At 38.0% G+C, this 17,773-nt stretch overlaps 3 protein-coding genes across 7 annotated transcripts in view; 2 read left to right on the forward strand and 1 right to left on the reverse strand.

Moving 5' to 3' along the window:
• LOC120536865 (zinc finger protein 286A-like) overlaps window positions 1-17,773 on the reverse strand; it is a 43,824-nt gene that overhangs the window by 8,891 nt on the left and 17,160 nt on the right. The window lies entirely within an intron of this gene.
• On the forward strand, window positions 10-5,763 carry LOC120536856 (zinc finger protein OZF-like). The gene is made up of 2 exons (XM_039765376.1): window positions 10-268; window positions 3,506-5,763. The coding sequence occupies exon 2, from the start codon at window positions 3,625-3,627 to the stop codon at window positions 4,981-4,983; it is 1,359 nt and encodes a 452-aa protein (XP_039621310.1). The 5' UTR covers window positions 10-268; window positions 3,506-3,624; the 3' UTR covers window positions 4,984-5,763.
• On the forward strand, window positions 9,185-12,522 carry LOC120536860 (zinc finger protein 501-like). 3 transcript variants are annotated; one of them, XM_039765382.1, is made up of 2 exons: window positions 9,185-9,636; window positions 11,031-12,522. In XM_039765382.1, the coding sequence occupies exon 2, from the start codon at window positions 11,076-11,078 to the stop codon at window positions 12,288-12,290; it is 1,215 nt and encodes a 404-aa protein (XP_039621316.1). In that variant the 5' UTR covers window positions 9,185-9,636; window positions 11,031-11,075; the 3' UTR covers window positions 12,291-12,522. The 3 variants fall into 3 exon arrangements, with proteins under 3 accessions (XP_039621316.1, XP_039621318.1, XP_039621319.1); XM_039765384.1 differs by having other exon boundaries at window positions 9,185-9,587; XM_039765385.1 differs by lacking the exon at window positions 9,185-9,636 and adding an exon at window positions 10,224-10,242.

Below are 17,773 nucleotides of genomic sequence, written 5' to 3' on the forward strand. Positions count from 1 at the left end.
TAATTTCATTGTACGGAAGAGGGCGTGCGAAACGGAAATGTGTTGCATACGGCATAGTTCGTCAGCAGCGATTCCAGACCAGCAAAGCTGCCAATCTATGTGATTTTTGGGGCAAATCGGCGAGTCCGGGACTCTCTCTCACGTGCTCCCGGCCGTTCAGCATTCGGCTTCCGTAGTACCGTCTGCCGATTCGCCATCAACCTTCTACCAGTCTGCTGTCAGATCTCGCCTGAATTGTGCTTCACCGTCTCAGTGCACCGACCGCCAGGTTAGTGTTTTGCTCCTCTCTGTTCGCTGTACTCCTGATCGTCGGTCACTCGCAAGTAGGCAAACGCTTTTAAGATGGTTCGATCAAGTTTTCAGACTCATGAATGAATGCACCAAAACAGCTTCCGCTATTAAAACCTTATCTCAAATTCTAAGACTGCCGTTGCATATTAGCAGCTTGTCACAAAATGTGCTCGTACTCCTTTACCATCAACACTACTGTTGTTCGTACACAATACTATGATTTGGAATATTAGTATTTTGCACGTGTAAAACTGAACCGATTTGTTTTATAACACTCCTTTTAGGGATGCCAATTATGACATTCGTGCATAATGACGTCAGCTTCCCTCTCAGTCTGTATCTTCTTTTGTTCTTAATTTGTTCATTAATAACGTCGTTAGTTTAACACTTTAGTAACAATTAAAGAACTGGACTCACACTATACAATTTTTAAGTGCTATAGATACGAGTACTTTTTTGATCATTCCACTTTTAATTTTTTTGTATTTTTTTAGAACATTAAAATTTGAAACTCCATAGCTTCAGTTTTTTTCCTTTAACTGAATTTATACTCTGCATATTGGTAAATTCAGTTGAAGTTTATGGTTATATGTACACTGCATAAATAAATTCTTACTGGCATGTCTCCTGCAGAGTAGTCCTTTAGGTACAATACTAAAGGAAAACATGAATAAACAGAACATAATACACAAAATGTAACATATTTGCCTATAAAAAGTATTCACAGACGTGCATGTTTTTATATTTTACTGTTACTATATAACACAGTGGATTTATGCTTTTTTTTAACTAAATAACAGAATAATATTTTAATGTCAAAGTTAAAACATCTCTGCAAAGTGGTTTACAAAAATGCAATCAACTGTTTTGTGTTTTATAAGTACTCTCCTCCAGTGGCATCAGTAGGGAGACTTAAGAAACTTTAGGTCTTCATCTTTTTTTGGGGGGTAATATACAAGAATAATATTGGTAAGCTTCTGCTCTTTTTGTCTATCTATTTGATTGAGTCACAATAATTTGTGTGAAAGGCAAAAGGGATCTTCAATTTTATATTTTTATATATTGGGCAGATGACCTCAAAGATTCAAGAGAGTTTTGCTCTCCGATTCATTGATCTGAGTAGTACTGTGCGAAAATCACAAAGGAGACTATGATCCTGGTCTCTGCAAATACTAACACCACCCATGCTTTCGCCATTCGAGTCAGTCCTTAGTAAATACCTTTGGCAGCCATTAGAGACTTGAGTCACAAGGCACTGGCTCTTTCAGATTTGCATATCTGGACACTACTAATCCCCCCCCCATTCACCTTTGCAAAACTGCTGAAGGTCTGTCAGGTTGCACAGTGATTGTTAGTGAACAGTGTTTTTAGAGTCCAGCCCTATATTCTCCCTTGGACTTAAATGTGGACTGTGAATTGGCCACTCCAGAACATTAACATTGTTGTTTGTTAGCCATTCCTGCGTATCTTTGGCTTTATGTTTGGGATGGTTAACTTGCTAGGAAATAAATCTTCCCCAAAGGCACAGGTTTCTTGAAGACTGCTTCATGTTTTCCACCAGGAAGTATTTTGCTTAATTAATTTTACCTTCTACCCTCACAAACCTTCAATGGCATGCTGCAGAGATGCATGCCTCTAGCATGGTGCTCCCACTACGATGCTTCATGGCGGGCATGGTATGTTTTTGATGGTGTCTAATGGCCAAAAGCTTAATTTTGGTCAAATCAGACGATACAATATTCTTCCAACCAACTTCAGACTCTTCCAATATCTTTTAGCAAACTCTAGATGAAATGCCTTTTTTTAAACCACCTTCCTAATATTGTGGAAGTCTTTTCTTGGACCATTTTTTTTAGGTACTAACCACTGTATACTTGAAAAGCCCCACAAGACTTGCCATTTTGGAGATGCTCTGACCCAGTTGTCTAGCCACCACAATTTGGCCCTGGACAAAGTCATTAAAATCTTTAATATGCTTTCCCATTTTTATTGTTTCAAACAGATCACCTTCAAGAACTAACTGCTCATTTGCTCCCTAATTTATCAACACTCCTTGATGAAAGTAGCCATTGTAACAAGATAATCAACATGATTTACTTCACCTGTCAGTAGTTTTAATGCGGTTGATTGGTGTTTACCACAATTAATTGAAATGCCATACAGATGGTCTCCATTGAACTAATGATGTGACTTCTAAAGTCAATTGTCTGCATCAGTGATAATTTAGGGGTGTCATATTAAAGGGTGGTGAATATTTAAATAACCGCATTTTGTGTGTTTTACATTTTGTAATTAATTTCAACCACTTTGCAGAGATCAATTTTCACTTTGATACTAAAGAATCAGTTTCTTTTGAATATAATCTTAAAGGCACACAGCAAACATGATAAACATGACAAACTTCTTCACTTGTTTGATTCCACCTATGAATTTTTTAATAAAAAAAAATGAAAGATTTGCAAACAGGAGGATCAAAGCTTTTTTTTTTTTTTTTGTAGACTAGATGGTAAAAGATCATTTTAGAAGCAGATTTTTGGAAATAACGATAATATTATACATTTTTTAAATGTATGCTGTGCTTACATAGGAACAATTTATTAAGTATTTATAATTGTAATCGCTGTACATGAAAAATACCTTATGTGTAAACCTGGTAACTGCAAGTGCTGTTTGTGGACACTATTTGAGAGCAGTGCTATATAAGAGTACAATAAATAAACAAAGCCTCAGTAATGGTCTGCTTTCTACAAGTTCTTAGATACTACCTTCCTTAATTCCATTTACAAACCATACTTAATCCAGTTCAGTATTAGGATTGCAAGGAAATGGAGTGCATTTTGGCAGCATTGAGGATAAAGCAGAAGCCAAGAGAATCCTAAATTATTTATAGAGAGCCAGATTAGAGATCCTAGTCAACTTACCCTGCACATAATTGGTAGGTATAAAGTAAAATGGGGGAACAACCTACAAAGAAATGAGGACAACATGTGCTCTTCACTCAAGTAGTGACTAAGCTGGGACTGGAGTAGGTAACAGGTGAACTGAATGGAAAAGTTATTCTTCTTTCGTAAAGAGCAGTGAGTACCTGTGGTGGTCTTGCTGTCCATGATTCATTTAAAGTGAAAGGAGGAAATTAAAGATTTTGTTGAGGAAACCCAAAAATGTTTGAATATATTTGTTATTTTTAATTTCTGTATTGTTTGTGTTTCCACAGAATATCCATTGATCAAACAAATCTTGAACTGGCCCTGTCTTCTGGACTCTATTTCCCTTGGCTTATATGCAGTCAAGAGGAATGTGAGGAGGGCTTTTCTGTTCTTATAAAAGGAAGGTATGGCTCAGAGACCATTTTGCTTAAAAGAGGAGGCCATCACTCCAGAGTCCTTCACATTTAAAGAGGAGGTTCATGAGCAAGGGCTTCTGTGCCTAAAAGAAGAGGCCTCTGATGTAAAGGTTTGTCACAATGTTAAACCAGAAGTGGGATCTTCAGGCAATTATGCCACATGTGAGAGTCTGGGGTCTCTGAGGTTCAACTACCAAATAATCAAGGCAGAAGGTAAACGTGAAGATGCTCATGTAGAGAAAGATGAAATTGAAGGTCAAAAGGTTTCTGAGCTGAAGTCACCATGGTGGATGACAGAAGATATAAGAAAATTCAAAAAGAAGCCAAATCCATTGAAAGACCAAACCCATCAGAAACGGAGAAAACTGTACAACTGTTTAGAATGTGGGAAAGGTTTTGATGCACTTAGTATTTTTAAAATACATGTTATTGCTCATACAGGGGTGAAGCCATATAGTTGTGCAGAGTGTGGAAGAACTTACAGTCATCAGTCTGCCCTGAAGAACCACCAGAGGATACACACAGGGGAAAAGCCACACAGTTGCAGTGAATGTGGGCAAAGCTTCAGAGAGAAGAGCAGGCTTAAGATCCATAAACGCATTCACACTGGAGAAAAACCATACAGCTGTGCAAAGTGTGAGAAGAGCTTCACTTACCAGTCAGGCCTATTGGCTCATCAAAGGACTCACGGAGATGGGAAAACACACATTTGCACTGAATGTGGAAAAAGCTTCAGTCACAAATTCAAACTTAAGGCACACAATCAAATTCACACTGGACAGAAACCACATGTGTGTGCTGACTGTGGCAAAAGCTTCCATTATCCTTCTGGCCTTAGGGTTCATCAGAGCATTCATACCGGTGAGAAACCCCACACTTGTACTGCCTGTGGGAAAAGCTTTGTTCAGCCATCTGCCCTTCTAACCCACCAGAGAATTCACACTGGAGAGAAACCATTTAGTTGTGCCGAGTGTGGGAAAAGCTATAGGTATGCCATCTGCCTCACGATACACCAGCGAAGCCACACGGGGGAGAAACCCCACATTTGTAAAGAATGTGGGAAAAGATTCATTCACACAATCAATCTGAAGGTGCACTTGAGGACTCACACTGGAGAAAAGCCATATGGCTGTTCGGAATGTGGGAAAAGATTTACTCAACCGTCTTCCCTTAAGTCACACCAGAAAATTCACACAGGAGAGAAACCACACACCTGCACAGAATGTGGGATTAGCTTTAATCATTTAAAGAATCTTAAGTTACACCAGAGAATTCATTCCCTTAGCAGGCCAAACTCTCAAAGCAAGTATAAGAAAACAGCAATACGACCAGTCAGGACTAATAAGTGAGGTTGACCTCGGTCTTGAGCATTAGAGCGACGTTATACCTGAGGAGAAATTGTCGAGCATGTGAACATTTTTTGTCATTATTCCACCCTCAGAATGCATCAGACTGTTCAATTAATATACTATGGAATGATTCAGTTTTCCAGATTGTTTTGAGCCAAACATTTTTTGATCCATCTTTTTTTTCCCCCCTATTTGCTCTTCCAGGTCAGAGCTGCTAGACAGACTGCACCACCATGTCCTCAGTGAATATTTTCTACAACGTCTTTGCAATTTACGCGCTATTTAAGAAATGTAATCTCTCCTCCATGACTTGGATCTGCCTCTAGGTCTACACAAACTGCTACATCTGGAGAAGTAGCAGATGTACCCAGAGGTCTTACCATACTGTCATCACGGCGAGTGAACTAAATAACACTGCACAGGCACCTCATTTTATCTACTTGTACTCTCAGTCTCATTCTTTCTGTCACTGGCAATGGCTCCTGACAATGTGTAAGGATGGAATTTAGACTGACCTGTAAATTGTAAGCTTGGCCTAAGGATTCAGCTTCCACTTTTTCAGAACTGTCTGAGGCACTGACACCAATTCTGAAGCAAACAAGAGCCTGAAGAACTTCAGCCCCTCCACGTATGGCAGCTGCTACATTTGTCTTAGAATCCAATGGTCTAGTAAGCAAAAGAAATATTAATAATAAAAAAAAAGTATTTTTTCCATTTTTATTATTGCTCACTTGTTATGATATTATTACAGTTACCTGCTCATTAGAAGATAAGAGTTTTGTTGCCAGTATACAACAAGCTGTGGGTTTTCAAACAGAAAATAAATTTGCAAAAATATAACCTATATTAAGCTGAATGTGTATTTTTGTGTTCTTGTAGTATGAAATGTGGTTTAAGTCTGGGCTTTGGCTAGGCCACTCAGAGACTTGTCTGAAAGTCAATCTAGTGTAGTCTTGGCTGTATGATCCAGATCATTATGCTTAAAGGTGAACAGTCACTCCAGTCTAAGGTGGCATGAAGTTTGGAGCAGGATTTCTTCAAGGACCCTTCTGTATTGGGCTGTATTCATCCTTCCCTCAATTCTGATTAGTCACTCAGTCCCTGACACTGAGAATCACTTCCATAACAAGATGCTGCCTCCACCATGTTTTACCATAAGGATGATGTAAGGCAGATGATATGCAGAATCTAGTTTTTGTTGAACATAGTGCTTGGAATTCTGGCCAAAGATTTCCATTTTGTCTCATCAGACCAGAGTATCATTTTCTTCATGCTCTCAGAGTCTTTAAACTGTTACATACCATCTACTCAATAGTGGATCCCATCTAGCCAACCTATCATATAAAATCTGAATAATGAAGTGCTGAAGAGACAGACATTCTTTGGACAGGTTCTTCCATCTCAACAGAGGACTTCTGAAGACCTGTTAGGGTGGCCATTGGGTTCTTTGATCATCACCATGACCAGTGCCCTTCTTGCCTATTTATTCAGTTTGGCCAGGCAGCCAACTCTAGGATCATTCCCGGTGATCCAAAACTTCTTCCATTTCACAATTATTGAGAAAACTGTGCTCCTGAGAAGACTAAAAGTTTTAGAAATGATTTTATCTCCTTGCCCTAATCTATGCCTCACCACAATCGGATTGTGAAGATCTACAAAGAGCTCCCTGGACTTCATGTTTTGTATTTTTTGTCCTGGCATACAGTGTGAATTGTGTGATTTTATATATACACAGGTACATGTCTGCCTTTCTAAATGTTGTACAATCAATTCATTTTTCTGCAACTGGAATCCAAATCAAGTTCTGAACACACCTGAGCACAATTTGGAATGCCACAGCAAAGGGTCTAAATACTTATTTGAATCAGAATTTCAGTTTTTGATTTTAAATAAATTTGCAAATATTACTGAAAACACTTGTCATTATGGGTTATTTAGTGCAGATTATAGGCAAAAAATATAAAATGTTTTAATTTAAAATGAAATGCAATGCAATTAATTGTGCAGAAAGTGATGGAGCCCTTCCAAATTTACTGCACAGTGGAATCTCAATCGGGGAATGAGAATATAATTTTTATTAAGATATAATTCTTCCATTTTCTTCTACAGAACAAAAATGCTGTCCCCGCAATATTAAAAAAAAAAAAAAATCACAGGTTTATGAAGGCAAAGTTGTGTGGGAGGCATCTGACTTTTTCTTCTATTTTATTCCAAAAACATAACAGTCAAACATCAACAGAAATTTGAGCACACTTTTGAATTATAGAAGAAAACTTAACACCCAAAGAAACTATCCACGGGCATAGGGAGAATGTGCAGACTCAACCAACACACTTAAACTACCATCATCTACTGTACTGCCCATTTTGTTTTTCTTATTGTTTTGTAAAAGTTTGCTGTTGTTAAACAGCAGCATTGCATACAATTTGCTTTTGTTAAATTGTTATAATAGTTTATTTTCCATCTGTGCTTTAATATATCTTTATTATAATACAAAATTCTTGGGTCAAGTCGTGATTTTCTCGGAGACACTTTAACCTCGCACGAGACAAGGAAGTGAGACGAAAGGACAGCTGCTGTACAGGCTTTTAAATGATTGAAGCGCAGTGCGACATGCAGATCACGCAGCACGGCACAACCAGCAGCAGCAAGCCAGCTGATCAAGCATAGAGGAGGTAAAAAAAAAAATTTTTTGTTTCCCATTGTATCACTGTTTAGGGGGTGTTTCCGAGGAGCGACCACATCTCCTTAGCGTGCATTCAGCCCCCATCTCCACAACACAAGAGGCAGAGACGTGAAGTGGAGAAATTATTCATTCACTACAGCTTCATTACTGGCAAATATCAAGAAATAAAAAATGAATGAAATGAAAATAACAATCTCTTTAAATTGTATATCCGGTTAACTAAACCCGGGGGTGAGCAAGCGAAGCAAGCAGGGGGTGGAGCTCCCTATTTATTAATAATAAAACACTCAAAAACAAGGCAGCAACAATCATTCTTGACAAATGATATGGGCAATAATGTCACATATACAGAGTAGAGTGAAAATCTCACATGTGCTAATCAACATGCAACACTGTGCCATGGTTAGTAAGCACAGCAACCTTACATGGATTAAATGAGCACTGCAATCTACATTACATTTGAATCAATACATTAAAAGAAGACATTGGAGTTTAAGCTTATGAAATAATTAACGTTGTAAAATCAGGAAGATGTGTGTAGGTGGGTGCAAAACTGGTCGAAACACCAGAAGGGAAGGGTTATGGATGGATGGAAAATTTCCAGAACTGAGTGAAAATAAAAGTGATGTTCTTCAGGGGTCAGTCATTGGGATGCATAGAGTGTACAGAAGAAGGCTAATAAGATGTTTGGTTATATAGTGCCCACAATGTGTGGAGTACTATTCAAGGAAGGTTATGCTTAGCTTATATTATGCGCCAGGAGTACTGTGTTCAGTTTTGGTCTCCATATTACAAAAAAGACACCGCAACAGTAGATAAAGTTCAGAGAAGACTGGCTAGGCTGATTAGAGAAATGCGGGGAATGAATTAGGAGGAGAAGCTGTGAAAGTTAAACTTTTTCAGCATAAGCAAATGGAGAACAAAAAGTGATATGATCAAAGAGTTTAAAATTATGAAGGTAATTTGTATACTTGTTACTTTAAAATGAAATTTTCAACAAGAACACAGGGACACGGTTGTAAACTTAACGGCAGATTTGGCACAAAGGTGAAATTTTTCTTAATGCAAAGAACCACAGACAGGTGATTGAAGTGTTTAAAATTCTAAAAGGAACTAGCACACCGAATCTCAGCTGTTACTTTCAAACAGCTCAACAAGAACAGGGGGACACAGTTGGAAGCTGGTTAAGAGCAGATTTTGCACAAACGTTATGAAGAGAAACACAGACACATGGAATAAGTTACCAATGAACTGTTCTCATCACAGCATTTCTAAGGTTCTAATAGCACTTTCAACTGGAAATGGAAGTAAACAAAAACAACAAAAAAAAATACATAAAAATAAAAAGCACAAGAGTCAGCAGTGAAATAACATTAACGAAATTGAAAAAAAAAATGCTGTACCGCCCTCATTTGTTGTCTATATTGTTGTAATGTACACATTGCACATAAAGTTTATTTTAAAACGAAAGAGGGGGGTGGCAAGGAGGGATGTACGGATCACGATAAGGTCTAAATATCTTTTAGCGATGTTTTACATCCATTAAAAAATAAATAAGATACCGTTAGAAACGAAATGTTAGGAGTTATATAGCAAACTGGGTCGCCACAGATCAAACATACTGGTAAATACTGCACTCGTAATGCGACAAAATGGGAATGATTTTTTGGGGTTGGGGACCAAAAATAATGCAACACCGGAAATCAGTGTGTACAACTGTGCTGTTGGCTCGGGCTGTTTATGGAAGAGAAATGGAGGCGATGATTTGATTTTTATATTTGGCTTTTGGTCCGAACATTACATGGTTGTCTCGGTCAGAACGGGCCGATTCAGTAGACGCGTCGCCAGTTTTTGCTCGCGAATCCGCGACGCTGAAGGTGAAATTCCAGGAATAAATTGAAGGACTCGCGTCCTCCCGGTAGGCCTACGTAAAGCTGATTCACTTGCAGTTGATTTAATTGCTATTTGTAAGTAACCCGACTCATCTTACATTTTTAGTTGGTGGAGTGCATTTGGAAAAAAGCGCATTTTTACATTTTTGCTGACATTATCATTGTCTTTTCGTTGCTGTTGTAGTTTTCTTTTAAAGTTCTGATTACTGCTTTAAACGTTGTATTTGTCATCAAGCCGACAGCACCACTTGTTCAATAATTAGTATGCATCAAAACTTTGAATGGCATATTTTCTCGAGATAAAAATTTTTAATTATTCACTTTATGCGCCATATTTTAAGGTAGACAGTACAACCGTGACACACCGGACAGTGAAGTGCTTGGCTGCTACTTCAAAACTCCAACTCCAGATGACAGATACATAGTGCCTATGCCATTTTTGGGACTGCTTATTACTTATGTGTGGTCGATACCATTATTCAAGGAGATTTAAAATATCAGGGTATATCAGAAGTGCCCACCGATGTTTTGAAAAATTTGAGCAGAGTGGCTAGGTGACTTGCACAGGCTCCTATATTGTAAACCAGGATCTCTCACGTTCACGTTCAGTCCCGTGGTAACACTGCAGCCAGTTTCACAAATAAATGCTTGAGTCTTTCTTCGAAATGATCTAATTGATTGGTAAAGATTTTTCTTTTATTTTGCGCTCAGAAATATGTGCTAGTATGTTTACATGTAAACATATTTTAGAAATGTGCTTTTTTTGCCATTTCTTTCATGGTTACATTTCTTTTACAATATTCTTTTTAATTCACCTTTTCCTGTAGAGTTTACTCCCTTTAATTGTATCTAAAAAATGACTGTCAGTGATGAGCAGTACAGGTAGTTTGACCCCTGGCCTAATATCCAGAATTGAAAAGAGCTAATTAAAATAAGAAATAATAATAATAATAGGTTCTTACCAATCTAACACAACGAAATCCTTCATTCATTCTGTCAATTTTCAGTATATCCCGTTTTTAAATTCTTGATTGATTATACACACACCTCTCTCTCTCTCTCTCTCTCTCTCTCTATATATATATATATATATATATATATATATATATATATATATATATCTAACTTGAGAGCCACTACACTATTCCAGATCACACCTTCTTATAATAAACCTCAGATTTTCTGCATTTTACCTATTACTAACATACACAGCAGTTCTTGGGGTTTCATTCTGCTGGACCCAGGATTGTTTATTTGTCTCTCAGGACCGTTAGGGGTTTTTGCACCTTAATACTGTTATGCACATTGTCAATAACAATATTTGTTCCTATTCATACTCAATACAAGAAGCAAGTTGAAGGATTTGGGGTACGAACGTTACAAAAATGCCACAGTACCATTGTATAGACATAGTTCCAAGTGCCATTCTAATAGACTTTTGGATGTCTCTTCTGTTTATCTTTTCACAGAGGCTGAACTGATGTAACAAAATTGTGGTTCTCAAATCAGTACGCATGACTCCTTGTGGGCCTCAGGAAGTGGGCTCCCTGTTAGAGACCTTTCTTGAATATGGACTTGTCAACAGTCAAGAGGAATACGGCAACAGGCTTTCTCTGTTTGTAAAGGAAGACATGAAGGAGAGACCAGTAACCTTTAAAGAGGAACTCAGTGGTCAAGAGGGATTCCCAATTAAAGAGGAGGTTCATGAACTGAGGGCTCCATACATAAAAGAAGAGTCCTCAGAAATACAGATCAGTCACAGTATTAAAGAAAATGAGGAGTTTTCAGCTGAACATGATGCAAAGTGCAGCCAACAAGAAAAGGTTTTGGCAAGTTCACTGGAGCATTTGCACCCAGCAGTCAAAGAAGAATTTGAATCTGGTGAAGAATGTGAAGATAAAGACAAAATTAAGGTGGACTTGAATGCATGTGAAAATGTATCAAGCCAGAAGATGCCATGGTGGATGACTGAGGATATAAGAAATTTTAAAAAGCGGCCAAATAAGATGAAAGATCAAATGAGTCAGAGACAGGCACAACTGTACAGTTGTGCTATATGTGGGAAGGACTCCATGTTTCATTCTGCTTTTAAAGCACACCAGAGGGCACACATAGAAGAGAAACCACACATGTGTGGCAAATGTGGGAAAGTCTTCACCCGTAAGGACAAACTCAAGGCACATCAGGTAATTCACACTGGAGAGAAACCATACAGGTGTGCAGAATGTGGGAACAGCTATAGGTACCACTCAGGTCTTAAGGTTCACGAGATGTCACATACAGGGCAGAAACCACATGTATGTACAGAATGTGGCAAGAGTTTTAGTCATACATTTAGGCTTAAAGTTCACAAGCGAATCCACAGTGGGAAGAAGCCACATGTTTGTACAGAGTGTGGGAAAAGCTTCAATTATCCATACGACCTTAGGGTTCACCAGAATATTCACACCGGCAAGAAACCACATACTTGTACCGAATGTGGAAGAAGCTTTATTCACCTGTGCACTCTTATAGCACACAAGAGAGTTCACACAGGAGAGAGGCCATACAGGTGTGAGGAATGCGGGAAAACCTTTAGCTATCAGTCTGGATACAGGTTTCACCAGAGAACACACACAGCAAAGAGGCCACACATTTGTGGGGAATGTGGCAAAAGTTTCACTCAGATATGTGCGCTTCTGTCACACCAGACACTTCACACTGAAGAGAAAAAATTACAGCTGTGCTGACTGAATAAGGAGAAAAGCTTTACCAGGCTTGAAGGAGTTTAAAATTAACCAGTGAAAGCCACTCATGCACTCAGGATGTCACAAGATTTTTCGAACTGATTTTGGACACTCATCGGATTGTTCACTCAAAGAAGAACCCATAGCTTGTTGTGACTCTTACTTCTTTTCATCTGTTAATTGCTAATTTCAATGGCTGCTAATATCCTCCTGGTATCTTGGAAAAAAAAAAAAACAGAGAGAGAGAGAGATCAGTGTTAAATACATGCCTACAGAAAGGTATAAATTAGTGCTTTTAGAGGTTTCAGCTACTCATTCATTTCTTTTCTTCATCTACTGTATCATTTCCAAAAAAAAGAGTTGCACTTATTAAGAACCATTTATTTTATTCTTATTGTTATTATTCTTACTGTTGTAGGGTGTCATAGTGCTTCTTTTTCTCTCTGTGCTTGCTTATTCTATCAGTAATTTCCAAATGGGGCAGGTAAGGGGCTTGACATCTAAACCTTTTGTCATCTACTTGTGTCTCTGGTTTAAGTTGTTTCTATTTTTTTTTTTTTATAAACTGAGCATCATATGTGGCTGCTTTGATGTCAAGGAGCAAGGAAAGTGAGCTGCTGTGACTGAGATTAGCTCAAGATATTACATATCCTCAAAGATGGCAGGAAGAGAGGGACTCAGAACCTAGATCATTAGCATATAACAAGGCCTACATTCAGATACTGTAAGGGACAGTGATAAATAATATTAATCCCATAGTACAGGGGTCCTCAATCACAGTCCTGGAAGGCCGCAGTGGCTGCAGGTTTTTGCTCCAACCCAATTGCTTAATAAGCATTTATTGCTCAAGTAACACTTCTGCTTCACTTTACTTGTCTCACTTGTTAAGATTTTGAACCCTTATTGCTTATTTTAGTCTTAAACAGCTGTATTCTTGGATTTTAATTGCTCCTAATTAGCAATAACATGCAAATGACAAGAGATCAGCATTTCTCCATTTAGCTTGTTACCATTTAAACCTGTGTGTATTTATCGTGCACTATTGGGTTTAATTAAATACTTGGAAGGAAGGTGAAGAGAAAAAAGTAAAGGGCTGAGAATTACTCATCCATTTTAGCCTTCAAATAATTTGGATGATATCCTTAGAAAGGGGAAGAAAATCTAGGATATGAGAATTACCTGACATAGAGTTAAAGCACTGAAAAGCCATGAAATTAAATTATAGGCAAGAATTGCTTTCTAATTAAGCAACCGGGTTAAAACAAAAACCTGCAGCCACTGCGGCCATCCAGGACTGTGATTGAAGACCCCTGCCACAGTAAATAAAGAATATTATTATTAGCAAGGTTAAATAAGAAGTACACATCTATTGCCATATGTCCCTAATATGGTAACTGCCAGCCAACCTGCCCTGTCATGAGGTGTTACGTACTTCATTGTGCACGATTGCAGGTGTTTCAGAGTGTTGCCACCAGTAGTGTCCATTGAATGATGGGGGAAAAAAAAAATTTACAATGTGAAATAACCATACAACTTGAAGGTACAGTAAATTAATTTGTAAAGTCACACACAATGTTTCCCCGTTTTAAAATATAGACAAGTTCATAAATCTGCTAATGGTTTTCAGTGGATGATTTTGAAATTTTAAAAATGTGCACAGCATGCTGTATTTAGGATCTCTCAATGAAAACCGAGCTCTAATGATAAATTTCCTTGAAAAATAAGTGTGTCACATTTCAACTCCTCTGGGAGTTGAGTTATTTCACGTGGATAGACAGACATGGCCATTGCAGCACAAGCATTTTTGCATTGTGAACACACATTGACAGTAACTTGTTTTAAGAAGCCTTCATTTATAATTTCCAACAGCATGGTTAATAAAATGTTTAAAGACTATTACTTGCTGGTGTATAAGGGATACCTAAGATGTAACAAAGTTTACATTGGAGCAAATAAACACATGAAATCCATAAATGTAAGTGATAACTGTACAGAAAGACATTTAGAAAAGCTAGAAACAACAAACATATTAAGAGGCCTCAAGTAATATTGCTGTGACAGTTTAAAGATAAAAAAAAGATAAGCACTGCTGTATATGTGACGAGCCCAAAATTTTCAAATTAAAGTTACATTTGATGTAGAAAAGTAAATTTAAATCACAAGAACTGCATTATGTGGGTCTGAGAAGGTCATTCTACAATAAAGAAACAAATGTGATGGGATGCTTGGTAATTTCACTTAATTTATTCACAGTTGTAAAATTGATTGTAATAAATGGTGGATCTGGAACTCCCTGAATGTTCGCTGCAGTGTGTGTGTGTGCTGCCCATTCTCCCCATGTTTGCATGGGTTTCTCTGGGTATCCTAGTTATCCTCTCACAAAAACGTTAGTTTGCCTGTTCACAAAACATAAATCCATGGTTGAGTGCCTTTATGCCCTGAAATGACCGACTCTCTATTTGGGGCAGTTGATTGATTTAAAGCGATTGTATATTTGGCGATTTTCTCATGCGTTAATGACAGCTGGAGGTCTAGTGCTCGCTCAACGCAGAAGGATTCATTTGCATTGGTAAGTAATCCGTACTTGGAATACACTGTGCAATTTCACGGACTCAAGAAATGGTAGAAGCCTTTGGAATAATCACACTCAGTTGCATGGCAAGACTGTACCAGATCCGTACAATTTGACACTGTAAAGAATCCTGGTATTTTTCCATTTTAAAAGTAGAATAAGATGCAGTTAAGCCTGCCACCATGACTTGCTTGATTGTCCAGTATTTAATGAACAGTGAATACTACACTTACGCTACATTATACAAACATGCAATGTTGACAATAATCTGCGGCTGACGATTATTTTATAACTATCGTTACGACTCGGCAAGTCTATCTTTCTTGTCCACAAATGCTTTGTAGAAGTCCATACAAAAGCCTAAGCGCTTCCTGATTAGCAAATAAGAACTTAAACGCAGAATCGGCCGCAATTACCTCTCACATCTGAGGAGCTGGAGCTGACAATGCTCAAATATTTTGACATATCCAGTTTGCAGAGCAATATGCCTTTATTTAAAGGTTAGCCTGTTGAAAACGGTATATTTTGTTATATTGCAATTAGTAAACGTGATGCATTGTCTGATAATGGGACTGACTGTCCAGGTAAAATGGGACATCTGGACACCCAAAAAAAAAGTAATGACAAAGTGAAAACAAATTTATTAAAATCAAAAACCAAAATCTGTCATTCATTAAATAGTCAGTACTCTCTAGAAGCTCCTTTGGCAGCAACTATCACTTTGAGTCTTCCTGGGTCCCTACAAGCTTTGCACACCTGGATATGAGCAGTTGATCTCATTCTTCCTGGCAGATCCTCTCAAACTCTGATAGACTGAATGGGAACCATCAGTAAACTGCTGTCTTCAGGTCTCTCCACAAATGTTCTATGGGGCTTAAGTCTGGGCTTTGGCTTGGCCACTCAAAGACAAAGACTTGGTCTGAGGCCAACCAGTGTTGTCTTGGGTCAATGCTTTGGGACATTGTTGTGCTGAAAGGCAAATAGTTGTCTCAGTTTTAGGTGGCCGGCAGTCTGCAGCAGGTCATCTTGAAGGATCACTTTGTATTTGCCTGCATTCACCCTTCCCTCAATTCTGACCATGCTTTGTACTGTTCTATAACTTTTGACTTAAGAATTGAGGCTGGTCACACAGATTTGCTTCAGTTAAATGGTCTTAAGTTTGGTCTGCTGTTTGTCATTCAGTTCATCAGACTTATTTGGTTAGCTAACAATTAGGCTGTACAAATATCTCATCGATATATAGTCTGTCCTCACTTTTTGAGCATAATGCATTCCTAAAAATTCCTCAGAAGAAAATGGAATCACCATAAAAGTGAAAGGGAAAAACTTTGTTCCCAAGTCCCAAAATTTAAAGCCATTCTTTCTACAATAACACTAAATGCCATTACAATGAACACAGTCCCTGCAACGGTTAATTGCATTTATCGTAACTTCTTTCTCTTCCATTTCAACGGATGATGAGAGAAGCCAGAAGTTGAAGCCGAGGGCCCAGATGAGGTAGCAGCAAGTGGAATAGCTGCACAAAAGAATAGTAAGAGGCTGGTCTGTTCGGCTTGTACCTTTCTTTTGTACAACTGTCTATGACACTCAATAGAAAATGCCACAGTGATTCTTATAACTGTGAAGGCGATGTCAATTTAAAACCGGTATTAAGTGTAACTCCTCACAAAACACGAAAACCCATAATATAAACCCTTTTTATCTCAGGGTCACAGTTATGCATGACACTGCTTCTTCTTCTCAACTCTTAAATTTATGCCTGATTTTAATGATTACAAACAAAGTGTTTCCTGGTTTCTTTCTTAAATGTACTATTTTCATTGAAAGCATGATTAACTCCTTTTGTGTTATGATAAATGCTATGCTATGTTTATCAAATTATGGACAGTTTGTCTAATAAAAATCTCATGAAGTAGCCAAAGGGGCAACTGAATCATAGTTGGTAAACTAGCAAAGGGCAGAATTGGGCACATTGCTTATATTGTGCACCCAAACCAAAACTCTATCCAAACACAAGATAAAACATTTAAAAACATTTATTCTAAGTTGATCTACTTGCCCCTAATGAGCTCCAGGATGTATTGTTTGTCTTTCTTTGGCAAGATATGGTCCACACTTGGAAAAATAATACATGTGTGCTCCCATCTTAAATAGACAAAAATGATAAAACAGAGGGCCATGAGACTGGCAGTGGGTTAACAACTGCGAACAAGATGACCATGACCATGCAGAGTAATACAAATTAGCCTCACTCTAACAATGCAAAAATATACTTTATATGTGTAAGTGTAATTTCACTTAATTTATTCACAGTTGTAAAATTGATTGTAATAAATGGTGGATCTGGAACTCCCTGAATGTTCGCTGCAGTGTGTGTGTGTGCTGCCCATTCTCCCCATGTTTGCATGGGTTTCTCTGGTATCCTAGTTATCCTCTCACAAAAACGTTAGTTTGCCTGTTCACAAAACATAAATCCATGGTTGAGTGCCTTTATGCCCTGAAATGACCGACTCTCTATTTGGGGCAGTTGATTGATTTAAAGCGATTGTATATTTGGCGATTTTCTCATGCGTTAATGACAGCTGGAGGTCTAGTGCTCGCTCAACGCAGAAGGATTCATTTGCATTGGTAAGTAATCCGTACTTGGAATACACTGTGCAATTTCACGGACTCAAGAAATGGTAGAAGCCTTTGGAATAATCACACTCAGTTGCATGGCAAGACTGTACCAGATCCGTACAATTTGACACTGTAAAGAATCCTGGTATTTTTCCATTTTAAAAGTAGAATAAGATGCAGTTAAGCCTGCCACCATGACTTGCTTGATTGTCCAGTATTTAATGAACAGTGAATACTACACTTACGCTACATTATACAAACATGCAATGTTGACAATAATCTGCGGCTGACGATT

The sequence above is a fragment of the Polypterus senegalus genome, chromosome 10 (assembly GCF_016835505.1).
Source record: "Polypterus senegalus isolate Bchr_013 chromosome 10, ASM1683550v1, whole genome shotgun sequence".
In the NCBI taxonomy this organism is placed as follows: domain Eukaryota; kingdom Metazoa; phylum Chordata; class Cladistia; order Polypteriformes; family Polypteridae; genus Polypterus; species Polypterus senegalus.